Here is a 19,056-nt window from a genome sequence, read left to right as displayed (position 1 = left end):
AGCATGACTGAAGGAAAGCAATAAAATGTTCATGGCATAAAAACTGAGCTAAACATTCACCACAGCACACAAGGAATTTGACTCAAGCTGCAGCTACAGATGCAGCCTTTGAGAACACTATGCAGTTTGCAGTTATGTGACACTGTATACATTTTATCAATATTTTTCTGTGGCATTATAAAACACTGTGAAATGAAAGGCTTGAAACGTTTCTTACTAGAGTGACACATGTCTTACATTTGTCCAGCATACATATTCAACATACTTTTTCTGAACATATGACACTCAATTTTAGAGATGGAATTGACCAAACCTTGAAGAGATTAGAAAAGAAGAAATAGAGGTTTCTTAAATTGTATTCAGTCCGGTTGCAACATAGATATTTAAAAAACTGTGTACAAATACAAAATTCAAGCTGTGTTTCATTGTCAAGACAAAGTATAAGTTTGTTAACATTACTCTAGTAAACTTTATAATCTCATAATCTTGTACTTTCTATGCAAGCAGGGTAGTGTAGTGTATGAATCCTATGTGTATTATGTGATTGTGAGAGAATCTGAGAAGATCCCTTACCATGTAGACTGTGGGTGGGAAGAAGGAGCACACCATGGCGTTGTCATAGAGATCAGGGTACTTTTTATACAGCCTCACCAGTTCATCGATCATCTGTAAAAAATGATTAGAAAGATGCTTGAGTAGTACACTATATCATTATACAAGAATACACAATACAGTCAAACCTGTCTATAGCGGCCACCCAAGGGAAACGAAAAAAGTGGCCGTTATAGACAGGTGGCCGCTATAGACAGGTTATCCAGCTATATGTGTGAATTGCCTATACATGTACATGTACATGTACATGTGTACATGTATCATCGTTGTATACATCTAGAAGTGCTACATGCGTACGTATGCACACGTGTGTTTCATGCATTGAACAATGCCCGTATTTATGAAATTGTTGTACAGTAGCATGTTGTACAGTCGTGAAGAAAACTTAACACTAGCGCATTATTATGACTGAATAAGTGATGAACGCAGCGGTGGCGATCACTTATCGTTGCCCATGAATGACTGGCACGGCCACAAATGAGAAAAACACGCTGACTTACCAGCTCTTTGGCCGCTATAGACAGGTTAAAATCTACCGCGGGAAACAAAATTTGTGGCCGCTGGCCGCGTTAGACAGGTGGCCGCTATACACAGGGTCTTTAACATGGCTTTTCTCTCGGGGGGATTTTTCAGTGGCCGCTATGGACAGGTGGCCGCTATAGACAGGTGACCGCTAAGGCAGGTTTGACTGTACATCAATACCTAATATGCTACATGACACAATATCCAGTTCTTTGATTTTTAGCTCACCTGAGCCAAAGGTTCAAGTGAGCTATTGCGATCGCCCTTCGTCCGGCGTCCGTCGTGCGTCGTGCGTCGTGCGTCGTGCGTCGTCCGTCGTCCGTCGTGCGTCGTGCGTAAACTTTTTACATTTTCATCTTCTTCTTAAAAACCCCATGACCGATTTTCATCAAACTTGGCAGGTAGCATCCCTAGGGGGTTAGGAACTCAATTTGTTAAAATGGGCACCATGCCCCACCCAGGGGGCCCCCAGGGGGGCCCAAACCCCCCAAAATTAAGGAATCTGTAAAAATCTTCTTCTCTAGAACCAGAAGTGATAGAGCTAAGTTAATACTATGAGTTAGTACATTGATGACTGTAGTTTCAAGTTTGTTCATGGCAGAATCAGGGGTGCCCCCCTTGGGACCCAGGGGAGGGGGGTGGGAAAGGGTTCTAATGGGGCCTAAATTGTACATTTTCATCTTCTTCTTGAGAACTCCATGACCCATTTTCACCAAACTTGGCAGGTAGCATCCCGAGGGAGTTAGGAACTCCATTTGTTAAAATGGGCACCATGACCCACCCAGGGGGCCCCCAGGGAGCCCAAACCCCCCAAAATTAAGGAATCCGCAAAAATCTTCTTCTCTAGAACCAGAAGTGATAGAGCTAGGTTAATACTATGAGTTAGCACATTGATGACTGTAGTTTCAAGTTTGTTCATGGCAGAATCAGGGGTGCCCCCCTTGGGACCCGGGGGGGGGGGGGGGGGGGGGTGAGGAGGGGTCCTAATGGGGCCTAAATTGTACATTTTTATCTTCTTCTTGAGAACCCCATGACCCATTTTCACCAAACTTGGCAGGTAGCATCCCTAGGGGGTTAGGATCTCAATTTGTTAAAATGGGCACCATGCCCCGCCCAGGGGGCCCCCAGGGGGCCCAAACCCCCCAAATGAAGGAATCTTTAAAAATCTTCTCTAGAATCAGAAGTTATAGAGCTGAGATAATACTATGAGTGAGTACATTAATGACTGTAGTTTCAAGTTTGTTCATAGGAGATCCAGGGGTGCCCCTCTTGGGGGTAGGGGGGGGGGGGTGGTTGGAAGGGTCCAAATAGGGGCCTGAATTGTACATTTTCATCTTCTTCCTGAAAACCTCATGATGGATTTTTGTCAAACTTGGCAGGTAGCATCCCTAGGTGGTCAGGATCTCAATTTATCAAACTGGGCACCATGCCCCACCCAGAGGGCCCCAGGGGGCCCCAATTCCCCCAAATTAAGGAATCTTGAAAAAATTGGGCCCTTATTGTACATTTTCATCTTCCACTTGAGAATGCCTCGTCAAATTTTGGTAGAGCTGTGAATAATTTAGATTAGTGACTGCGTGAAAGGTGAACTTGCGATACTCAGGTGAGCGCTAGACCCGCGGGTCTCTTGTATTTTCGTGAATTTCGCGAGTCAGCTGCTATTCGCGAAATTAAAAACACGCGAAAATATTGACTCTAATGCCGATATGAATGTGACATACACATATAAATTCTCCGTTCAGTACAGGACTCCACAATCGCGAAATTGTCATGAAGTCCCTATTCGCAAAAATTTAGACTCGCAAAATATATGACGTATACAGTACTTATAAAGGCGCATACAGTAGTCCCGGTAGTGTAGAAGGCGCTGTTGAATGATAGTGCCGATCACCGTTAACATTGATACGAAGATTGCCGAAGTTGAGCTGTCATCAAGAGTAAAACATGTAGGTGTTGCTAGGTAACATTGCCTTCATTGTCTTCTCTGCGCATCATGCAGTCTGTAGTAATGCCAGGGTGCGTGCATATCCGTGCTTCTTAGTATGACATCACAAAAGAAGTTTGCCAAAGCTGTCATCCCCCTCAGCCGAATCATGAGCCGAACTGTGATCGGACCACTGACTACAGTGGATCGGACTTCTTCGGACTCTGGGAAATGGGTCAAAGCGTAAGTGCTAAAGAGGAGTCGATAGCATAGGTCTCTATAGGAAACTTGCGCCGTGCGCCTGCGTACGCATTCGACTAAACCACTGGGACCATGTGCCTTTAAGCAGGGCTTGATATGAATGGTGGCCCAGGGCCACAAAAAAATTGATGGTGGCCCATTCGAGCACCTAAGATCCAAAATGGATTGTTATGTTTCCGTTTATTCTGGGCCACTACACTTCTTTTTAGGGCCACCAAGATTTCAGATTTAAAGATCTTAGTGGCCCAAACAGGTCACCAAAGAAACAGTTAAAGTGTCCAGCCCCGCTGTAGGTACACTTTTTTTTCTCTCTCGCTCTCTTTCTTGGCTTACCTGAAATTGTGCTATGCTCAAGGAAGCATTTTTTCCTTCTTTTTATTTTAAAGGTCCTCGTATGAAGATCTTTTTTTTTATCTGTGTGGATGTTGCCATTAAGTATGCAGTCATTTTATTCCCCTGTTGTTTATAATTTGCAGGTGTAAATCAGTAGAATGGATAAAGTAGCAGAAGAGACAGTATATGTTCTGACAGGTTTTTTTTTTTTTTAACATCTGATTGTACTGACATTAAAACACAACAAATTATACTTTCATATCATGGTAAATTCTAAACAAAACAGGGCAGTAATTGATGAATGACTTCAGTCTGTATTTATAGCAACATAGACTTACAGTATTTCTCAGGGGCAATGTATTAATCCGTATAAACTTTAGCATGTTATGTTTCGTGAGTGTGGTTATCAACAGATTCTTTTTTTCTTGTTTTGTCTTCCCCTCTGTCTTCCTCTTCTTCCTTCTCTCTCTCCCTCTTTCCAAATGTAATGCCATTGCAGAACGTAGCCATCCACAAGGAAAAAGTTGCCCGAAGGGAAATAGGCGTGTTAACCACCAACAAGAACTGTCCTCGCACACACAAGGTCATCACGCCAGCCAACCCAGAGAAGCAAATGAAGTACAAGTCCACCCCCATTGACTACAGTGTCCTGGATGACATTGGCCATGGTCTTAAACTCAGCTCTCCATCCACAGGTTCAGGTAGATCTCGCACTGACTCACAAGTGAGCACCTCCACATCTAACAGCGGTGGGGCATATGAGGCACTTCCGATTTACCAGCCGGGAACTGTGCCAGAATCACAGTACTCCAGCACACGGCGCAAGATTCCCAACCACCCACCAGTGGCACCCATGGTGCCTCCACAGTATATGTCCATTGGTAGAGTTGGTCCTCGTGACCCTGCCCAGGGAGCACCAACTAGGGACAGGCAGCCTCTTCCAGCCTACATGCAGGCAGCACCAGGGCCCGCGGCACCTCCGGCTCCTCCCGGACCAGGGATGCCTGGGGCACCACCGCCACCTCCAAACATGCCTATGGGCAACATGCCACCAGGCCACATGCCACCAGGCATGGCACCAGGAATGGCACCAGGCATGGACCTGGGCATGGCACCGGGCATGGCACCTGGTGCACCTCCACCACCACCCCCCGGCATGGAGCCGCAACCTCCACACATGGGCCCCCCTGCACCCCCAGCACCCCCCATGGGAAGTATGATCCCACCTGCACCTGCACCAGCACCTCCTCCTCCCCCCTCTCAGCCAGAGCAGCCTCAGCCACCAATGGACTTTGCTTCTCAGCTGAGCCAAGCTATTAGCCATGGCCCAGCAAGTGGCATGGACCAGCAGCGTAACTCAATTAACCCTTATGGTGAGATTGGCCTCCCCCCTCCACCTGCAGACATAGGAGGTATGTATCAGACTTCAATCTAACTCTGGCCATTATGATGTAGCTTTAATACAAAAAGACTTGAATATAAAGATCCGCAGTTTTCATTGTATGCAGTTGTATGCATCATAATGTATCCATAGGAAATTTATCATTATACCCCCGCCACATGTAGTGTGAAGGGGGTATATAGGAATCACCGTGATGTTGGTCGGGCGGGCGGTCGGGCGGTCGGTCTGTTGCAAAATCTTGCGTTGCGAACGCCTCCTACAGTCTTGAAGCAATTTAAATGAAACTTAGGGTAAATGATAATATTGAGGTATAGATGTGCAAGACGTGTTTTTTGTGTTTGTCGGACAATGCGTTGCCATGGTAACCATAATTTTACCAAAACCTTGTGGATTGAATAACTTCCATAGTATTTAAGCATTCAATTTCAAAATTGGTTTCTATGATGATCTATAGGTGTAGTTATGCAAGACACTCTTTGTGTTTGTACTTGACAAAGCGTTGCCATGGTAACCGCATGTTTTCTTCGAAATCTTGTGGAGTGAACAACTTCCACAGTTTTGAAGCAATTGAAATCAAATTTGGTAGGCATTATGGCCTTGAGGCATAGATGTGGAACACATAATTTTTGTATTTGTCGGACAAAAGCGATGCTATGGTAACCATAATTTTACCAAAACCTTGTGGATTGAATAACTTCCACATCATTCAAGCAATTAAGGTCAAATTTAGTATGTATGATGATCGGGAGGTGTAGTTATGCAAGACACCAATGTGTTCATATAAGAAAAATGTGTTGCCATGGTAACCACTCATTTTTGTATCAAATTGAACCATTTAATCTATGAAGGTGAAATTTGGTGTGTATGATGGTCTTTCAGTGTAGATATGCAAAATGTCCCTTGTGTTTGTATCAGACAATGCATTGCCATGGTAACCACACTTTTTACCCAAACCTTGTGGAACTCAGTGTCAGCTCTGTAATTGTACAGTAAACTGAAATTATTCTGTTTCCAATTCGACAAGTGCACAAACTTGGTATTAACGTCATTGCCCTCATGACATCACATACTATAAAGCGACACTAGGGGTGGGGGTATTAATCACCTTCAGTGATAATTCTAGTTTAATACAGTGAAAATGGAATGTGGTATTGTTTTGGTAATTAAATGTTACAAACGCAACTACAAAAGCACTCTTAGAGCACAGACCTCTGCCAAGCAACTACTGTAAAACGAGGAATTTTCGCGTGCACTTTAATTTCGCGAATTTCGCGAGGGCCAAGATTCACGAAATTAAAATGCACGCGAAAGTCCTTGTTTACACTATATGCATTGAACGCCAGTGGCACTTCACGAAAATTTCATGCCACGAAAAAGGCTGTCGGCTCCAATTCGCAAAAAATTCATGTCGCGAATATATCATGTTTTACACTACTTTCCACCGATGATCTTGCTCTTCCCAAAGAGATTTTCCTCCTCTCCACAAGTGGGGAAAAGCTCTTTGAGCTCTTCCATAGAGATCGATGATTTCCACACCCATAGGTGCATGTATACATGCTGAAAATCGCCCGATTTCCCAATATAGAAGCCTTTGTTACGTCATAAACCCTCAGCTGAGCGACGCACCTCGCCAAGCTGCAGAAACTGGAGCATGCACTTTAGTGCACATTTGAAAACCTCAAAAATATGCAGCTTGAACTCCAAAGTTCATTGACCCTACCTGTCAAGTATCAAAAATCCTTCGTAAATTTCCCCCAAATTCTCAGATCACTACCAAAATTTAATTGTTTATTACTTGTGTCATTCTCAATTTTTCCTGTAAGTTTCATTCAAATCCGTTTACTACTTTTTGAGTTATTTTGTACAAGGACAAATAAACTAACAAACAAACAAACAAACAAACCAACGGTAATGAAACCATAACCTCCTCCCTTGGGGGAGGTAAGGGGGGGGGGGGGGGGTAGGGGTGGAAACGAAGCACTTTTGTCATTTTAACATTTACAGTTGTATGTGCGGTAATGGTCTTTGTAATCAAGAGGGACCCCAACTTTCACATGAATAATCAAGCTCCTCCACCCTCAAAAGTTGTTAATTTGGGCTGTTATTTCAGTGCTTATTACCTCCTTGTTTGTTTAAATAGTTAGTTTGGTAAACTGGTTTCTCCATGAAGTGTTTTCTATGTATTGTACACAGTGTATCTCTTATTCGTGTATGTGTAGGATGCCCTCAAATTTGTTGTCATTGATTTTTTGTTAGTTTGTTGACTCATTCTTAATACAGTAAGTGTAACAAGGAGCACGGTTTTGCATGTGGAAGATAACCCCGTTAGCGTAGATATTTTATCTATGTAGAAATATTTACTCAGTACTACATTAATGTGGTGCCTGTGATATTGAACACTCTCAGTATGGATAAGATGCAGGATATTGCTTCTCTCATTTCTATGACAGGTTTTCATAACAATTTACAAATATCTGACAAGCTCACCTTCTTATCTATTTTCTACAGCTACAATAACTTTTACCAAATTATAACTTTTCATGGATCTGTTGCAAGAAAGAAAAGAAAACTGAAACCCAAACACCCAAAGTATTTGGTGCAGTCTTGGACAGGTCACAATTACAAATTAGGATGATCAAAGTGACTGTGGGTTAACAATTGCCTTCACCCAAATATTTTGCTTTAAGCTCATTTGTAATGAACCTTCAAAACTGCTAGTGCCTTCAATAATCTTGCTCAAATATGAAAACTTGCTAATTTGCCTCCTCCCCCCCCCCTCCACCCCAACGACAAAGAAGAAAATAATTTACTTGCACTCTGTTTCAGGGGCAGCAGGTATAAAGGTTTATTAGTGAGATATGAGATGCCTTTCATGATTTCAGTTGTCTGTGCAAGTTTTCCTCATCATTCATTCTCCTACCAGGTGATCTTCCTCCACCGCCGATGGATCAAAACCCGTATGTCCACGACAGCGCCGTCATGCCACCACCCCCAGTCTTTGAGGCAGCAGAGGATGACCAGTTTGTGCCCCAGTCGTATATCGAGAAAGGTGAGGGAAACTGACCACCTTCAGAATAAGATTACGCTAGGGTGGAAAGATTTAGTTGCTCTGAAGTATACGGCATTAATATGAATGAAAATATAAAGAGTTAATGCCCTTTTGGTTCCCAAATAAGGACACGATCTGAAAGGATTTTAGAGCATAATGTGTGCCTTGTAAACCACAGCGCCCAAGTCATGTGCAAAGATAATTGATGAAGGGAAAACAATGCTACCATTTGCAACAAAAAAGAAGGAAAAAAAGGGAAAAAATAATGATAGTGAAAATGACATATGAGAAGATAGATGGATGAATAGATTAAGTTTGAGACTGGAATTCAACCAAATAATGAAATCTGTAGCTTTCAAAGTGGTTAGGTTTAGCCAGATATATGCAGGTGATCCTTTTGTTTAGATTTTTCCTTTACTTGTACAGTGTAGCCTTTTTCTACATCATTATGAAAAAAGATCCATTTCTTGAAAGTTACACAACAAAGCTCAGATGAGATATATTGTGACAAGGTATTTTGTTGCAGATACTACATGTACAATGTGAAATCAGAGTGATTTTTAATCATACAGTGTGCAACAGAAGTTGCATTTGACTGGAAATAATAATTCAGCACAGCAAGTGTGAGATGCTAGTGCAATTTTAAAACACAGATATACAGCTGTACAAACCATGGAGGGTTTGAAACACCTTCTCATACAGTTTCAAGCCTTGTAACAATCTCATTATCTTTATTGGTTTGTAGATGTTACAGAACATTTCTGCTGACTATTGTTTTCTTTGGAGTTTAGAGAAAGAATATATTTGTGTGTGTGAAATTGATCTAAAAAACTCTCTTGTCTGGTTCTTGCAATTGGTGCTTTCATAGAAGAGAGCCAATTTGTTCCTGAAACATTTCTTGAGACAGGTATAGTAGCCCCCTTTTCTGTCACTGATTTTTCAAAATACATTTTCTTCCCGATCACCACAATTTCTGTCATACATCAAACCCTGTCATAAAGGGCGTCACTCTACAATCTCTACGCTTGACTCATTTTGTCACAATCTCGTGTTTGCCCTTTGGCACCATGACTATTTCCTCTTGTAATGAACTTTTCACTCCATATAATATCAATGTCATGAAACTGTCACAGACTGGGAAAAACCAACTGAACAGAGCAGACTTTTCAGCTGGTTTGGTGTGTTAAATCTAATGCACACCCCTGAATAAGTCCCCTGAAAACAAGTGAAAGATGATATTTAGATGGTGTAGCTTTTCAAACTGTCATTGTTCAAACAGATCAAAATCTGACAATACACTTTTTTTTAAAGATTGAATATATTCAAACACTTCTTAATCTAAACTAATTCATTATTATTTTGCTGTGAGTGAATTACTTACAAAGTTTTCATTGCCACAGAATGTGTGAAGATAGGTCTTTTGATACAGTTGCAGGAATTGCCCTTTAGCATAGTGGTTTATTTGTAAATTATCATGATATCTGCCAAATCTTGTCTGTCTGAAGTTGGCATCAAACACAATGGTATATTGAAAGCCTAAGCGTAAGTTTCACAAGCATTTTCAAAACAGGGATAGACCAGAATGCAATGTTTCACAAATTACCTAACACATTCTTCTGGATGAGTGCTGTTCTTTACACCTACTACTCTATCTCCTGTCCAGCTGTCAAAGTGTGTGAGTTACTTCATGTACCTGACAAATGATTCATATGTTCAAGATAAGCATATGGAGCATTTATAAATAGATGTTCAGAGTTGAAATTGTCCACATTTCGTCCTTCCAACCTCGGGAAGGACAAAACTGAGATGTTACTCTCGAATGTTACCCCACGTATTCCCGAGACGAATCTCTGATGAATTAAGACTTAAGAATCAATAGCTCTGGATAAAAATTGTATCTGCTCCATCAGGGGATTGCGACTTGGAGAATAATCAATGAGATATGTGTGAAGTCTAATACCTTAAACTTGCTAACCTTACATAATCTTCGTAAAAGGAGTTAGTACTATTAATTTTTATTTATTCATTTATTTTTATTTGTTATTAGCTCACCTGAGCCAAAGGCTCAAGTGAGCTATTGCGATCGCCCTTCGTCCGGCGTGCGTCGTGCGTCGTGCGTCGTCCGTCGTCCGTCGTGCGTAAACTTTTTACATTTTCATCTTCTTCTCAAAAACCCCATAACCGATTTTCACAAAACTTGGCAGGTAGCATCCCTATGGGGTTAGGAACTTAATTTGAAAAAATGGGCACCAAGCCCCACCCAGGGGGCCGCCAGGGGGGCCCAAACCCCCCAAAATGAAGGAATCTTTAAAAATCTTCTTCTCTAGAACCAGAAGTGATAGAGCTATAAAGTTAATACTATAAGCTAGTACATTGATGACTGTAGTTTCAAGTTTGTTCATGGCGAAATCAGGGGTGCCCCCCTTGGGACCCAGGGGAGGGGGAGGGGTCCTAATGAGGCCTAAATTGTACATTTTCATCTTTTTCTTGAGAACCTAAAGGCCGATTTTCACCAAACTTGGCAGGTAGCATCCCTATGGGGTTAGGAACTTAATTTGAAAGAAGAGACCCGCGGGTCTAGCGCTCACCTGAGTATCGCAAGTTCACCTTTCACGCAGTCACTAATCTAAATTATTCACAGCTCTACCAAAATTTGACCAGGCATTCTGAAGTAGAAGATGAAAATGTACAATAAGGGCCCAAATTTTTAAAGATTCCTTAATTTGGGGGATTGGGGGCCCCCTGGGGCCCTCTGGGTGGGGCATGGTGCCCATTTTGATAAATTGAGATCCTGACCCCCTAAGGATGCTACCTGCCAAGTTTGACGAAAATCTATCATGAGGTTTTCAGGAAGAAGATGACAATGTACGATTCAGGCCCCCATTTGGACCTTACTAACCAACCCCCCACCCCCACCCCCCCCCCCCCACCCCTGCCCCCAAGAGGGGCACCCCTGGATCTCCTATGAACAAACTCGAAACTACAGTCATTCATGTACTCACTCATAGCATTATCTTAGCTGTATAACTTCTGATTCTAGAGAAAATTTTTAACGATTCCTTCATTTGGGGGGTTTGGGCCCCCCTGGGGGCCCCCTGGGTGGGACATGGTGCCCATTTTAACAAATTGAGATCCTAACCCCTTAGGGATGCTACCTGCCAAGTTTGGTGAAAATGGGTCATGAGGTTCTAAAAAAGAAGATAAAAATGTACAATTTAGGCCCCATTAGGACCCCTCCTCACCTCCCTCCCCTGGGTCCCAAGGGGGGCACCCCTGATTCTGCCATGAACAAACTTGAAACTGCAGTCATCAATGTACTAACTCATAGTATTAACTTAGCTCCATCACTTCTGGTTCTAGAGAAGAAGATTTTTAAAGATTCCTTAATTTGGGGGGATTTGGGCCCCCTGGGGGTCCCCTGGGGGCCCCCTGGGTGGGGCATGGTGCCCATTTTAACAAATTGAGTTCCTAACCCCCTAGGGATGCTACCTGCCAAGTTTGGTGAAAATGGGTCATGGGGTTCTCAAGAAGAAGATGAAAATGTACAATTTAGGCCCCATTAGAACCCCTCCCCACCCCCCCTCCCCTGGGTCCCAAGGGGGGCATCCCTGATTCTGCCATGAACAAACTTGAAACTACAGTCATCAATGAACTAACTCATAGTATTAACTTAGCTCTATCACTTCTGGTTCTAGAGAAGAAGATTTTTAAAGATTCCTTCATTTGGGGGGTTTGGGCCCCCCTGGGGGCCCCCTGGGTGGGTCATGGTGCCCATTTTAACAAATTGAGTTCCTAACCCCCTAGGGATGCTACCTGCCAAGTTTGATGAAAATCGGTCTTGGGGTTTTCAAGAAGAAGATGAAAATGTAAAAAGTTTACGCACGACGCACGACGGACGACGGACGACGGACGACGGACGACGGACGACGGACGACGCACGACGCACGACGCACGACGGACGCCGGACGAAGGGCGATCGCAATAGCTCACTTGAGCCTTTGGCTCAGGTGAGCTAAAAATGGGCACCATGCCCAACCCAGGGGGCCCCGTGGGGGCCCAAACCCCCAAAATGAAGGAATCTTTAAAAATCTTCTTCTCCAGAACCAGAAGTGATAGAGCTAAGTTAATACTATGAGCTAGTACATTGATGACTGTGGTTTCAAGTTTGTTCATGGCAGAATCAGGGGTGCCCCCCTTGGGACCCAGGGGAGAGGGGTGGGGAGGGGTCCTAATGGTTCCTAAATTGTACATTTTCATCTTCTTCTTGAGAACCCTATGACCGATTTTCACCAAACTTGGCAGGTAGTATCCTTAAGGGCATAGGATATCAATCTGTTCAAATGGGCACCGTATCCCACCTGGAGGGCCCCAAGGGGCCCAAACCTCCCAAAATGAAGGAATCTTTAAAAATCTTCTTTAGAATCAGGAGTGATAGAGCTAGGTTAATGCTATTTATGACCGTAGTATCAAGTTTGTTCATACGTAGCAGATCCAGGGGTGCCCCTCTTGGTGGCAGGGGGAGTGATGGGGGGGGGGGGCAAATGGGGGCCTAAATTGTACATTTTCATCTTCTTCCTGAAAACCTCATGATGGATTTTTATCAAACTTGGCAGGTAGTATCCCTAGGGGGCTAGGATCTCAATTTATCAACATGGGCACCATGCCCCACCCAGAGGGCCCCAGGGGCCCCCCCAATCCCCTCAAAATTAAGGAATCTTTAAAAATTTGGGCCCTTATTGTACATTTTCATCTTCTATAAGAATGCCTGGTCAAATTTTGGTAGAGCTGTGAATAATTTAGATTTAGTGACTGCGTGAAAAGTGAACTTGCGATACTCAGGTGAGCGCTAGACCCGTGGGTCTCTTGTTACTGAAGAGATCTGTTTCCCTTTCAAGGGTAATGACATAATCAACTCAATTATCAAGGTATTCATGGGTAATTCCATGAAGTTGGGGCACAAAGTGTTGCATTTTAGCATAACTCAATACTAATTATGCTATACATATATTGTTTATAGGCTTTACATTTGTATTGAGACCATACGTTTTCCTAGAAATTTTGTGCCATTCAGACTAAATTTTGATGAAGTTATTTAAAAAAAAATGTAATGGTGTCCTGTAGCATCGTGACATGTCCATGTAGCATCGTGATAGTTAAAATCTGGTCCTAAAAGACAAATTAATGCAATTAGCTTCACCAAAATTTGATATAATATGCATTTAACACTCGATTAGTCAGATAGCTAAATATCTTTACTCTCCTTTCCACAGTCTTACTTTTACAAGAAAATTACAAAAAATGTCACTATGCTACGCGGTGTCCACCAAATGTAACAAAAAAGGACACCGCGTAGCATCATGATACATTTTGTAATTTTCTTTTAAAATTAAAACTGTGTACAGGAAATTTGAGATATTTAGCTATCTGACTAATCTAGTAAATATGCATATTGCATCAAATTTGGGTCAAGCTAATTGCCATAATTTGTCTCTTAAGACCAAATTTTAAAATATCACGATGCTACATGGACACGTCACGATGCTAAAAGACCCCGTTACATATTGTTTAATAGCTTCATCAAAATAGAGTCTGAATGGCACAAAGTTTCCAAGAAAATATGTGGCCTCAATGCAAAGGTAAAGCCTACAAACAATGTATAGCATAATTAATATTGAGTTATGCTGAAATGTATTTTTCAAATATCACGATGCTACATGGACACTTTCCCAACTTCATGGAATTACCCAGGGTGGTCCACGAGGGGTTTTAGCATGTCGCTGCAACATGCTAAAATTCTTGTGCAACATCCTACAAAGCCAGCAACATGCTATGCAACATCCTCAAGAATTTGCAACAAGCTCAAAGTAAAAGTATTCAAAAATGTGCAAAACATGTGCATATCATCAGAAACATCAAACTACCAGGTACTTTAGATATTTGTGTGCGAAACATGAGAGAGAACATTGAATGTAAGCAGCACAAAGAGAGATAAGCAGCAAAATATTGCATACTACGTACTCATCGTGTGCACTCCGCGCATATTCAATTTCTGCAATATTCTGAGATTCTGAGCTTGCAACATGCTAAAATTTCAAGTTGTGGACCACCCTGATTACCCATATATTCATAGTCACTGTTCAAGAAGTGCTATTTGAAATTAGAGAAACTTCACAATCTTAAATCTTCCTACACCTTTAACAAAAAAAAAAGAAGAATGTAAGTAGACAATAGATGCAATGATGATGATGATGATAATAATAATAATACTAATAATACTAATAATAATAACAATAATAATAATAATAATAATAATAATAATGATAATGATAATAATAAAAATAATGATAATGATAATAATAATAATAATAATAATAACTGGAGAAGCACTCTGAGAGCGCAGACCTCCGCCAAGAATGCAAATCATTTTCACCACTGATCTTGTTCTTCCGTAGAGATATCAGTGATTTCCACCCATACGTACTGCATTGTGTGCTGAAAGTTGCCAGATTTCCCAATATAGAAGCCTTTGTTACGTCATAAACCCTCAGCTGCACGGCGCGCCTCACCCCAGCAGAAACTAGAGCATGCACTTTAGTGCGCGCAGGCAAACCTCAAATACGCGCAGCCTGAACTCCCAAGTTCATTGACCCTACCTGCCAAAATGTCAAAAATCCTTCATAAATTCCCCAAAAATTCTCGGATCACTGCCAAAATTTAATCGTTTAGTACTTGTATTATTCTCAACCTTACCTGCAAGTTTCATCCCAATCCGTTCACTACTTTTTGAGTTATTTTGCACACAGACAAACTAACTAACTAACTAACTAACAAACCAACGGTAACGAAAACATAACCTCCTCCCTTGGCGAAGGTAATAATAATAATGATGATGATAATAATAATAATAATAATAATAATAATAATAATAATAATAATAATAATCACAATAACAATAACAATAATGATAATGTAATAATAATGACTAAAAAAGAAAATCCATCTCTACAACAATTCTAATGCTGGAGTGGTTGTGCAATAAATACACAGAGAAAAGAGAGAAGCAGTGACATTCTACACTCCTTTGCAATGCATACATGTATGCTTGTATTTCAGCTAAACCACACAGCACCACATCTATCATTCCCATATAGGGAAAAAACACACGTTTCGGTTTGCAACATGGTTGCACAGATGTACATGTAACTCAGCATTAACACAGCTTGTGCTGTACTCAAACTCTCAAGGATCACAGATATACTGGTATTTTTGTACTCTGCACTCTGCCTGTATCCTCACAGTACCTGCAATTTTCCCACATACTTGGCTGTTTCTGTAAATTTGGAGTTATGAAATGGGCTTTAGAATCCCTGTAATCTGACTGGTCAATCATCATGCATTGATTTTTCACTGATCCACACTGAGCCATGCATCTGGTAAAATCCAAACACATGGCTCAAACCTTGTACAGTGTTATAGGTGTACCGGACACATGATGGGGAAAAAAAGATGAATTTCATGAATTTACGGGCCAATTTTTAATTTTGGTACAAATTATGCACAGGCCTATTTCGTTGATTGGTGAAAACTGGATGCTCTCGTTTAATTTTGGAAACATTCTAGAACCCACTCACTTCTCTTGCTGGTTTCAACAGTTCCAAAGTTAAACTTGCGAATCCAATTTTACCTTGCATGCTTCCATGTTACTAATACTTGGATCCACTCTAGAAAAGAAAAAAAGCAAAAAAACAACCTTCCAAACCAAGATTCTACCTGTGACATCATCTGTCAATCATTGATTAGGTACAATACTCATATGATTAATAAAAGACAATGGAACGCACCTTTCCCAAAATTTTCCCTTGCATGTTTCCACGTTGATATGACTAACAAAAGATATTGTAAAGAAACATGCAAGTTACGCTCAGATTATGGAAAAATGTAGTCCAATGTCTTTTGTTCATAATATCAGTACTTCACCAGTGATTGACATAATGACATTGACAGACTCTTGGTTTGGGAATCGGGATTTGTTTTGTTTTGTTTTGGTTTGTTTTGGGTTTTTTGTTTTTTTTTTGGGGGGGGAGGTTGTGGGCATATCAAAGTAATCTGAATAAAAATTGTTTTTAAAAGAATCATAAAACATATAGCACATATCAAAAGTGTACATCAAGGTATCATGAATCAATACAAGTCAACATTATGCATAATTTGAATAGCACGGTCTCTTTCAATTCAATTCAGTTTCTCTTCTAATAAAGATACTGCAGAATGAGACAAACAACACACCAATCATTTCAAAAACATGAGCAGTCTACAGAGCTGTTGTGTCTGAGCGATCTAGACCACATGTGTAGATAAGACTGCAGGTTTCCATGTAAGGGATAAAGTTCGAGTCCCAGCCCAGTAGTACACTAGTACTTTTTGGCAAGACATTTAATCCTCATTGCCACATCTTTCAAAAGGAGACTAAAAGCAGTCGGGCCAGAGTGAAGGAGAGCTATTCCCTATTACAATTATTATTACATGTGAAAGAATCCACTCCATGCAGCACTTCTATTACATAGAGCATGGTAAAATCCTAGTGAAGCAGTCAAATGCTCACAAAAGCGGCTGATATCGGAAATAATCTTCAAAATTGAAAGAGACAGATTACCCTCAGAGGAGAAGATGAAGAAGCCAGTGTGGGTTGTTTGTACGTTTGTTTGTTTGTTTGTTTGTTTGTACGTTTGTTTGTTTGTTTGTTTGAGTGTCTGGGTCATTTGTTTCCTTTGATTGTACATCCAGTCACATACTTTTGCCCATTGACCAGCTCTCACACATCCTGCAATGATATGTGGATGAATGGAGATTATGCAATCCTTCCTTTAATCTTCCTCGGTCTTGGTGAGGGACGGCAACAGCGTTGCACTGAGACACGCTGTCTACAAACTTTACAGTGATGCCATAATTCGGGGAGAAAAGAACAGACATCACAAAATCTACATTATTCTGCTTGGCAAATTACCAGTAAAGTCCATTGAGGTGTGACAGCTAGGGACAACAAAATGTTCAGCAGAGCATGGTATTTAAAATGTATGTGATGATCATCTCAGGGGCTAGTCCACTGCCTGGACTGTTTTGTGTGATCATTTACCGCGCGCACACACCGCTACAGCACGCGTATGCCCCACCGTATGCTCGTGTATTAATTTGCCGCGCACGCACGCATCTCAACCTCCAAAACAGTCCAGTCTGGTTTGCCAAGTCTCCCCGAAATATTTCGGAAAAAATTGGCCCCACCCCCATTCCCTCACTCATTTCGAGCATCCTGATTGGTCGATGAGATCGCGTCCAGCAGGCAATTTGCGGGATCGAAAAAAGTCGATCGATCTCTAATCTTGTAGTCTTATTGCACAGAGGTATATTGCATTTAGCAATATAAGATACGTATTTTACGCCAATATTTGTATTAATCTCAACATATATTAACAGAATGTCAAAATTATCTTTCTTTTTATTAAAGATTGCTCAAACAATATATCTTAGAGATCATAAGAGGAGAATGAAATTAGAACGTACATAAACCGTGCGTAAGATTAAGACTAACTTCTACTCGTTTCCATAACTGTTATAAATTAAATTATAAATATCACAATTATCAACATTTTAAATCTATTTTTTCGATTTAAAAAATACTTGTTTAGATATAACAAATAAAAAATTGATAAATACGTATAAAAAAAGTATTCGCCTATTTAAAGCATCGTGACCTATCGTACATGTCAATTTCGAGGTGGCTTTTACTTCTCGATCGGGGATCCCCCAGAGCTTGTGCAATGTGCTTTTCGTATTGATTCCGAGTCTTGCGTTTTCCGACCAAAATCTGTGCAGCATTTCAAGTATTTCCTCCAAATCTTGTTTACATGATCAATGGATGTCAACATCAGCGTCTCCGCGTCGCTTTTCTGACAGTGATAATGAGAAGAGCATTTAATGCAATGTGCTACTGAGGAGCTTGGATTCGTCGACGGTTTCGGGGAGCAGCAGCAGAACCACAGTGTCAGAAGTCCCTACACGTACACGTACTCGTTTCTCCGTGCGTGGTCATGATTTGTTTATCTCCCTGCCGACTGGTTTCGGCAATAGTGTGGTGTTCCAACTTCCAAGCTGCACCGTTATGCGTTGATATTCTTCCCAAACTAGATCTACATGATGGACCAGACTCTACGAAAGCTGTGGCTCTTGTTGTCATGCCTTTGAAGTCTTTAATTTCGGACCAGATGAGCAGGGCTATGGTCGAGTATGGATCTTGCTTGGCCTGCGTGACAAAGTCAAAGACTCAAGCGGCCTACCTAGCGGTAAGCTAATCATTTAGATCTATCCAGTTTCTAAAAATAATTCGTCAAGGCAACTTTCATTACGTGTCTCTTGTCTTGAATTACAAACTGTAACTGTAGGCCCCTAGTTGAACAACAAAAAATGATTGTAAAACTAAATATAGTTATGTCTGGCCTCTGGGCCGGTTAGGGTAAACACATGTCAGGCTTCTACTACAGTACTACTACTACTCTTGTTAGTGTTCCTAATCCTAGGTGTACCGAGTTAAATCCTGTGTAATTGTGATAAATTGTTAACACCGTAATTGCACTGGTTTAATTGTTTTGTACAGTACAGTATAACTACTGTAACTTTCTCGCATACAAATGCAATTACACATATAGGCCTACTGTCTTTTCATGGCTTTAGTCTGTGAGCCACAGCCTGTGTCTCGTTGGCTTTGCTCCTTTACTCAGAGGAGCGATCGAGACACACGCTGTGGCCCTCAGACTAATTCTTCATGTGCATGTACATTGAGAAAAGACTCAAATAGGAACATGCTTCAGTATGCAAATGTACTCATACTTGTTCATCTATAGATTAGATTAATGCAGTCTTATGGCTATGCGATATGCATTGTAGAGACTGCAGGCATTA

General features: G+C 41.3%; 2 protein-coding genes across 2 annotated transcripts in view; one reads left to right on the top strand and one right to left on the bottom strand.

The window, feature by feature from the left end:
- LOC139743249 (glycerophosphodiester phosphodiesterase 1-like) overlaps positions 1–19,056 on the bottom strand; it is a 51,105-nt gene that overhangs the window by 2,830 nt on the left and 29,219 nt on the right. Inside the window, exon 4 of the mRNA XM_071653746.1 lies at positions 574–666. Within this exon, the coding sequence (XP_071509847.1) occupies positions 574–666 (93 nt within the window). The remainder of the gene's footprint in view (positions 1–573; positions 667–19,056) is intronic.
- On the top strand, positions 4,135–8,117 carry LOC139743222 (uncharacterized). Its single transcript, XM_071653717.1, has 2 exons — positions 4,135–5,064; positions 7,978–8,117. Exons 1-2 carry the CDS (start codon positions 4,140–4,142, stop codon positions 8,115–8,117), a joined length of 1,065 nt encoding a protein of 354 aa, XP_071509818.1. The 5' UTR covers positions 4,135–4,139.

Source organism: Diadema antillarum, unplaced genomic scaffold, assembly GCF_040938485.1.
Source record: "Diadema antillarum isolate AM-2024a unplaced genomic scaffold, OU_Dant_1.0 seq00001060_RagTag, whole genome shotgun sequence".
Lineage (NCBI taxonomy): Eukaryota > Metazoa > Echinodermata > Echinoidea > Diadematoida > Diadematidae > Diadema > Diadema antillarum.
Note: the sequence above shows the minus strand (reverse complement) of the source record. Positions and strands in the feature narration are given on the sequence as shown.

Excerpts from the sequence above, each read along its gene's own strand:
- LOC139743222 (XM_071653717.1), top strand. The coding sequence starts at position 4,140 with ATGCCATTGCAGAACGTAGCCATCCACAAGGAAAAAGTTGCCCGAAGG. Across the intron at positions 5,065-7,977 it reads TCCACCTGCAGACATAGGAG|GTGATCTTCCTCCACCGCCG; the intron begins GTATGTATCAGA and ends TTCTCCTACCAG.